Raw genomic sequence first — 8,763 nt, 5'->3', positions numbered from 1 at the left:
GATGTACAAAGGAAGAGTGTTGCAGTGAGTATTAAGGGAAAGAGACTGGAAGAAGTGGATATATTTAGATACTTGAGTGCAAATGTGGTGGTAAAGGGAGGAGTGGAGGTAAAATGTAGATTGAGAGAAGCGAGTAAATGCCTTGGAGGATTAAAAAGTGTAATGAGAAATAGACATTTGGGAATGGATGCTAACAGGATGATTGTATGAAGGAATGATTGTGCTGACAGCACTGTATGGGGCAGAAACATGGAACATCAGTGAGGAAGAGAGGATGAGTTTGAATGTGTTTGAGATGAAACACCTGAGAAATATGGTAGGGGTTACTAGGGTGGATAGAGTGAGGAACAAGGAGGTGAGGAGGAGAACAGGGGTGGAAAGGGAATTGGGAGATAGGGTTAATGAAAGAGTGTTGGGGTGGTTTGGATACATGGAAAGAATGAGTGAAGAAAGATTAGTAAAAGAGGTGTGGAAGGAGTGAACATGAGGGAGTTGACCTAGGATGAGATGGATGGATGGGGTAAAAGGGGTATTGGGAAAGAAGGGAATGTCTGTTGAAGAAGGAAGGGAGAAGACAGAAGATAGGGGTGAGTGGAGAATGGTTGTGTATGGATGATGTTGAGATGCATGGAAGGGAGTGGGTGGGGGATGGGGGGGGAGTATGTGTGAATGATATTTTGTGACAGCCCAAAGGGATTTCTCCCCATCCTCTCTTTTTCTGCATGAGTGGACAGAGAGGGAGGGGTTGCTGATTAAATGAAGCGGCCTTGCTGTGTCTTGCTACATTGTTTCTGACCCAGGGCAGTAGGTGAGCTGCAGGGATGACCCATCATCCAGTAGGAGCCAAGATAAGAGAGAGGGAGGGGGTGAATGGAAGTGGAGTATGTGGGGATGGAATGGGTGAGAGTGGATTTTATGCCTTTGTTTTTTGGCTACTTCCCTTGTAAGGGGGAAAAAGCCATTGGTATCTGTATGCATGTATTGTATAGTAGTATAGTAGTAGTAGTTATGGGAGAGGAAAAATGACAGGGCTATAGGAAAAGATGAGGTACAAAATACATTGAAAGTGATGAAAAATGGTAAGGCATCTAAGTTGGATATGTGTTATGTGGAGTATCTGACAGAGGGAGGAACGGTTATAGTGGATTGGCTTGTAAGGTTGTTTAATGTGTGCCTAAGGGAGGAAAAGGTGCCAGAGGACTGGAGGAGTAATTGTAGTTCTACTTAACATAGGAAAAGGGGACAAATATGAATGTAGCTGTTTTAGAGAAATAATTTTGTCAATTGTATTTGGGAAGACATATGGAAGGGTATTAAGTGAGGGAATTAGAAGAGGAACAGTGTGGGTTTAGGAAAGGGAGAGGGAGCGTGAACCAAATTTTTGTGGTAAGGATGTTTTTTGGACTTTCATAGATCTAGAGAAGGCTTATGATAGGATCAACATGAAGGCATTGTGGGAGGTATTGCAGATATATAGGATAGAGAGAAAGCTGTTCAGGGCAGAAAAAAGCTTTTGCATGAGCTGTAGAACTTAGGTTGGGAATGGCAAGAGTGTGTGGTTTGAGGTGAAAGTAGGGCTGCACCAGGGTTGTATTATGTCATAATGGTTGATCAATGTGGTATGGAAGGTATAGGAGCCAAATGCAAGGGTATTAAGCAGAAATTTGAAGATGGTTAGTGAGAGGGGAGAGAAGTGAAAGGTGAGTCAAGTGATATTTGTGTATATTGATGACACTGCACTTTTGGCTGGGCTAGAGGAGGGTGTAAGGCAGTTAGTGATGGAGTTTGACAAGGTATGTGATAGGAGGAAGTTGAAAGTAAATGTGAGTAAAAAATAAGGTGATGAGCTATAGAAAGTATGAGGATGGCAGTAATTTGAAGGCAAATCTTAAAGGAGAATGGTGAGATGAGGTGGATAGTTTTAAATATTTAGGGTCACATGTAGCAGGGAATGAAAGAGTAAGGTGGAGTTAAATTGTAGAGTAAAGGAAGCTAATAAATGTCCTGGGGGAATGAAAGTGTCATGGGAAATAGGTATCAAAGGATGTAATCAAAGTGATCATAAAGTATGGAGGGGTGATTGTGCCTATGACAGTGTACAGGTTAGAGATTTGGAATTTAAGGGAGGTAGAAAGGATAAATTTAGATGTATTTGAGATGCAATGTTTGAGAATTATAGTGGGGGTTATGAGGATGGGTAGTGTGAGAAATAAGGAGGTGAGGAGGAGATCAAGTGAGTAGAGGGAGCTGGCAAATAGGGTTGATAAAAGATTAATGGGATGGTTTTGGCACATGGAAAGAATGAGAGAAAAAGACTAACAAAAGAGTGTGGAAGGCAGAGGTGGATGGAGTGAACTTGAGGGAAAGATTAAGAATGAGATGGATAGATGGGGTGAAGGGGGCCTTGGTTAAAAGGGGATTGTCTGTTTAGCAGGGAAGGGAGAGGGCAAGAGATAAGTGTGAGTGAAAAAAGGTTGTGAATGGATGATAGATTGATGTGGCCTGAAGGGACATCTCTTCAGCTTCTCTATTTCTGCATGAGGGGACAAGGAGGAAGGATCAACATGTACATGAAGTGGTGATGTGTCATGCTGCATTCCCTCTGACCTGGGGAGTGGGCAGGGGACAGGGATGCCCATCATCCACAGGGAACTAAAATAAAAGGGAAACAAGTGTTTGATGAGTGTGGGATGGATGGAAGATGGACACATGCTTTGGCTGTCTACTTCCCTTATAAGGAGTAAGAAGCCTTTTTGGCATATAGATAGATGATAGGTTGTAGTAGTAGTAGTGGTAGTAGTAGCAGCAGTAGTGATAGTGAAAACAGACTGCCCCAGATGCAACTATTAACCAGAAGACTCTAAACACTTCATCTTACAGTGCCTCACCATTACCATACTTAAACATCATAATATTTCTTCCTTGAGTGACTTATGAGCTATTTTGGTGGCTGATTAATTGGGGAATGTGGGTCTTTTGGAAGATATCTGGGGCACTGGATTGATTAATTGATTATTGTCATAATTTAAGCTGAGGATTTCATAGTATTCCTCAATGTGCTTTTCCTTTCCCAAAGGTCTCTTGGCACCCCCCTTCCCATGATCCCATCAGATGATCATGAAGGAAATGGTTTAAGGTCCTGTGAAGATCTTGCAGCATTGCCAGTGCTGAAGAAAAGTAGTAGCAAACATCAAGCTAATGTAGGGTATTTTGTCAGGTCACAAGCTCAATCTGTACACTATCAGGATTGTTCAAATTATTCTGAAGGCTTTGAAAAGGATAGTATGGGTGGTAGTCAGGGTCTTGCAGAGGATCAGCAGAGGTTGCCAGGGAAAAACCAGGTCTCAACTCAGTCCTCTTGGTTGAAGGGAGAGAACAGAGAAGAGGAGGGACAGGTCAACTCAGTGAGTTCAACAATGTTTTCAGCAAAAAGAACAATTAAAGATGTTACCAGGTCTCCTGGGCTCAGTGGTAGAGATGAAAGGAGTGTCCTCAGATGTCATGGTGAGACATTTGGTCAGAATGTTAATGATGAGGTTAGAAAGAAGGCTGGGATTAGTTATGTGAAAGACAAATCAAGGTTTAGTCCTGATGAATTGACAAAGGAACATGGAATTGTCAAAGTTGAAGCAGAAACCTTTTTTGAAGTAGAAGGGAATAGGAAGATGGCCAGAGTAGAGGGAGAACTGAGTATAACAAAGATAAAGGGATTAGAATTGGAGCCAGAAATTGAGATGTGGCCCAATGAAGTAGAAGGGTACTCTGAAAATGTCCAGGTCAAAGAGATGGGGAAAGAGGTAGGAGTAGGAGGAACAGATGATGAGGAAGGAAGTATTTCTACCCTTCAAGAGGAAGTGATCAACCCTGAAGACATAGTCCTGGACATTGAAGAAGTGGTGGTAGGTCTACATGCAGGTAACATTGAAGAAGAGTTTATTGATGTTGTTAATGAAGCAGATGTGGTACTTTGCTCTAGTGAAGAGTTAAATGGTACATTCACTGGCATAATACCTAGCAAACCTAGGTCCCCCACAACCCAGCCTCTCATGACTTCCTCTGGGATTCATCTAAGGCAGGTAGGAATATAATTTTTCTTTCTTTCTTTTTCTTTTTTCTTACACATATACCAATAGCTTTTTCCTCCTTACAAAGGAGATAACCAAAGTCAAAGGCATAAATCCACTCCCAACTGGAATAAAAAAAAAAATGGTGGTATGACTTGCAGGGAGAGGGTTTAACCTCTTTCCTGTTGGGAGGTATTCATTTTACTTTGATTAATAGAAGAGGATTCAATTCAGATTTGTGGTTCCTTGTTGGTAGCAAAAAACTTATCTAAACATTGTTTTACAATTTTTTCCATATTATTCTATATTGGTGTTGAACCCCTTCAGAAATGAAAGGGTGAAACCTTGGTATTATTGTGGCTATTGCTAAGTATTCCTTATTTCATGAGGGGGCAAGGAGTGAGGTCATCATGTAAATGAAGTAATGGGGCCAATGTGCTGTGATTTGCTGCATTGCTTCTGACCCAGGCAGTGGGTGGGGGACAGGGATGGCCCTTAATCCACAAGGCATCAAAATATTTTTTGAAAGGGAAGGGGAACAAGTGGGTGTGGGATGGGTGGAAGGTGGATGCATAATTTGCCTGGCAACCTGAGTTGTGAGGGAGAAGCCTTTTGGTGTGTAGATACATAGATAGATAGGATTTGTGTCTCAGTTGTGTTTTCTCTTCTGTTCTTATGTGTGGTGGTATTTGTTTAAGCAAGAATTTATTTGGTCTGCCTCCCCAATCCAAAACAAATGTTATCCACCACAAAGCAAGGTGGCTAGTATAGGAAAAGAACATGCTCACCTCTTTCACATCCATTACGTTTGTCCCTTTCAATTCTTCTCAGATAAACTTTGTGAAGATTGCATCTCATCAGTCTCCCAGTAATAATACCAGTTCATCTCTAGTGCCATATAATGTTTTTGTAATTTGTGTTGAGAAGTATCTTGATCAGAATTAATTTAACCACTTCAGTTCAGGCATCTGTCAGAACAGTCTGATCTGTATGGGGGCTAATTATATAGTCTGTGCCAGCAACATGCATTATAACAACAGTAATGCTTACTTTGTATCATTCATCACCTCTAATGAGAGTGCTACAGAAGTGAATATAATAGTTAGGTGGGTGCCAGTATTTACCTAATTGTAGTATACAAGAAAGAAGAAACATTCATTGTGTCTCATCTCCTATTCTCTAATTTTCAAACATACATAGACTCAGATTCATGTATGGTTCCAAGTTAATCTATATCTTTGACTTCCAATTACAATATCATATTTAGATTTGAATCAATATATCTTTTGAACTTGGGTATATCACTTCTAAACTATTCCATATATTTACATCTCTATATAGAAAACTGTTTCTTCACATCGTTTTGACATGTGGTCTTTCTTGATTTACTTCCGTGACCTCTTAAAAGAATTTTTTATTGTATATTACATGTCCATTGAAAAACATAACTCATTAGGTGCCCTTCAGAGGGTGTTTCCTTGACCAGAGTTTCTTTGCTTCAGTACTCAAAAAGATAGAAAAGTTAAGAACCCCTGTGTTAAAGCCCTCCCATCTTTAATCAGATCTCCTCCATCAAAGCAATCTATCCCCTTTATTGACCTGAACACTGTAATCATGTCACCTCTTTCTCTTAGATCTTTCAAAGTTGGTAGATCCAAGTGCTTTTAGTCTTTCCTCATATGGTTTATCTGCCAGTTTGGGGACCAATTTGGTTGCTGCCCTTTGTATTATCTCAATCTGGCTTATATTCTTTGCTCTGTGTAGGGACCATATTACTGAAGCATATTCCAGTCTTGGACGAATCAGGAATTCACTTATTTTTTTCATCATCTCTTCATCCATATAATGGAACACCACTTTAATCTTTTGCAGTAATCCATATGTCTCTCCCACAGTCCTGCTGATATGTCTGTCAGGTGACAGGTTGTCTTTTATCAATACTCCCAAGTCTTTCTCCTCTTTTACTTTTGTTATGGGTTCGCTTCCCAAGGAATAGTTTAAGGATGGCCTTTTGCCACTATAGCCCATTTCCAGTACTTTGTATTTTTTGGTACTGAACTTTATTTCCCATTCTTGGTTCCATGCAAAAATAGTATCTAGATCTTTTTGCAATATTCTACTGTAAGAAAAAAAATGCCACTTGGTATGGAAAATATTCACAATAGGAATGGTGATGGGTTTTTATTTTGACTAAGAATTTTGTGCATTGTTACATAAGAAAAGGTGGTTGACATAAAGATACCAGTGTAGCTTTTTTTTTTTTTTTTTTTCATCTTCAAATTTGTACATACTCATGATCATCCCTTCTTTCCTTTATCATTTCCAGCCTCCTTCATTTGCCACACATGAACCCAGCCTTGGAGATGAAATTCTTCAGGCTCCTGCAAGAGCCTCTGCTCCGAAACATACCTACAAAAGCTACCAAAGACCACATATCTGCTCCACTTGTAATATGGCCTTTAAACTTGTGGAGTCACTAAGGAAACATGTCTACACCCATCTACACAAAAAAATTTCTTGTCATATCTGCGGCCAGTGCTTCACACGCTCAGGTTCACTAGTTCGTCATTTGAAGAGGAACACCTGGAGGAAACCCTTCCAGTGTGACTATTGTGGCAAGAGGTTCTGCGAGTTGAAGTCATGGAACAAGCATGCCTACATCCATACTCCTGGCAGTAACCCAGGTGTGTGGTAGTCTATTCCTGAATTGTCTTGACCTTTTCAAGGTTAATGTTGTCTACAATGGTGCCAAGTGATTTTATTCAATAGATAGGTGAACTCTTAACTGAAGTGGGTCTTTCAGTGTGTGAACACTTTTTCTAAATGAAAGTACATAGTATTACCTCAACCAGAATCTATAGCATAATGAAATTGAAGAGGATGCAATCAGAAGAAAATTTAGATTTGAACTCATGCATTGCTTAAGCTTGGGCTATATTACTTCCTAAAATATTCCAAGTATTTATGCATCAATATGGAAAACTGTATTTCTTCAAGTGGTCTTTCTTGATTTGTTCCCATGACCTCTTAAATCCCTTCCATCTTTAATCAGGAGATCTCTTCTGTCAGTGCAGTCTATCCCCTTTAGTGATCTGAATACTGTAATCATATCAACTCTTTCTCTTTATCTATCAAAGTTGGCATATACACATGTATGCAGAATAGGTATAATTCTATCTCTTTTTTTCAGGTGGTAGTTGCCAGTCGACCTCCACACAGTGATAGGGCAAGCATCTCAATCAGTAAACTATACAAGCATGATTAGCTCATCACCACCTTCGAAAGGAAACTAGTTTCTTCTCAAATCTGTTGCATCTAAATTTGTAACTTTTAAATCCGTGACAGCGATGAGCTACCACTCCTATGCTAAGGTTATAGGTAAAAGAATGAAATAAGACAAAAATGTCCTTCCCTGTATTGCATTCACAGCAAGAGATTTTATACTTAGTTGAATATGGAAAGTCCTTGTAGGAAAAAATGGAGTTGTTTAAAAAAGGATACCCTGTGGGTGGGTGTATTGTAAAACATATGTAAAGAGAATAAGAAAAAAAATAAACCCTAAGCCTTTGGTTTTGGGGGCTTTGTGAACCCTTGTGTGTTGGCTGGGTTGGTGCTTTTTGCATGGAAGATCCATCATAGAAGAAAGGATATATATTTATATACCCATGTATACTTTGGTAGAGTGTGGTACTTATTTCATCATATATATATATATATATATATATATATATATATATATATATATATATATATATATATATATATATATATATATTATATATATATATATATATATATATATATATATTTTTTTTCTTTTTTCTTTTTTTTTTTTAATAATACAGCATACTCGGCATTAGTAATCTTCTTTTTAATACTTTCAATCCTTCTTGCTATCTTTCTGTAGGGGAAAGGGAGAACACTACATTACCAAATGAATCCATGGTATATATGGAAATAAAAACAAATACATAACTAACAACATTTTGCCTATATTTTAGGGATCTTCTAGTAATCTATTTTTATGATTTACAAACTATGATTATATATGACACTACATGAAATGGAAGAGGTGCTCTAGTTTCTCCTTGGCACGCTGTGGGGTGCCCGACATAGCTCTAAGGTTCTACACATATTTTATTGTATATTTATTTCTGGCTGAATATGTCTTATCAATACTGCTTCCATACATTTTAGTTTTCTTTTATTCTTGTCTTTCACCAGTATTATTGTGTTTTCATTCAGGTCCTCCTGTGAAATGCTAGTTTTATGTACTCTTGTGGTGTGGGACTTTATTGCCCTGTTTTGGCTATGGTATGTGAGTCACTGTGATAAAGGTTGGGTTGTGTGGCCAATATACTCTTCACTTTGTAATGACAAGTATATTGACCACACAACCTAAACTTTATCACAGAGACTCACATACCATAGGCAAAACAGGGCAATACAATCCCACACCACAAAAGTACATAAAATTAACATTTCACGGGAGGACCTGAGTGAAAACACAACAATACTGGCAAACAACAACAATAAAAGAAAACTAAAATGTATGGAAGCAGTATTGATAAGACATATTCAGCCAGAAATACAACATACAACAAAATATGTGTGGAACCTTAGAGCTATATGGGGCACCCCATGGTGTGCCGAGGAGAAACTAAGAGCACTTCTCCCATTTCATGTAGTGTCATATATA

General features: G+C 38.8%; 1 protein-coding gene across 1 annotated transcript; it reads left to right on the top strand.

The window, feature by feature from the left end:
• The first annotated feature begins 6,414 nt into the window (after window positions 1-6,414).
• On the top strand, window positions 6,415-7,375 carry LOC143030090 (uncharacterized). Its single transcript, XM_076193294.1, has 2 exons — window positions 6,415-6,748; window positions 7,255-7,375. Exons 1-2 carry the CDS (start codon window positions 6,517-6,519, stop codon window positions 7,284-7,286), a joined length of 264 nt encoding a protein of 87 aa, XP_076049409.1. The 5' UTR covers window positions 6,415-6,516; the 3' UTR covers window positions 7,287-7,375.
• The last annotated feature ends 1,388 nt before the right edge of the window (window positions 7,376-8,763 follow it).

This window comes from Oratosquilla oratoria, chromosome 1, assembly GCF_046742065.1.
Source record: "Oratosquilla oratoria isolate Oo_2021 chromosome 1, ASM4674206v1, whole genome shotgun sequence".
Taxonomy (NCBI): Eukaryota; Metazoa; Arthropoda; class Malacostraca; order Stomatopoda; family Squillidae; genus Oratosquilla; species Oratosquilla oratoria.
This window is presented reverse-complemented; position numbering and strand designations above follow the sequence as displayed.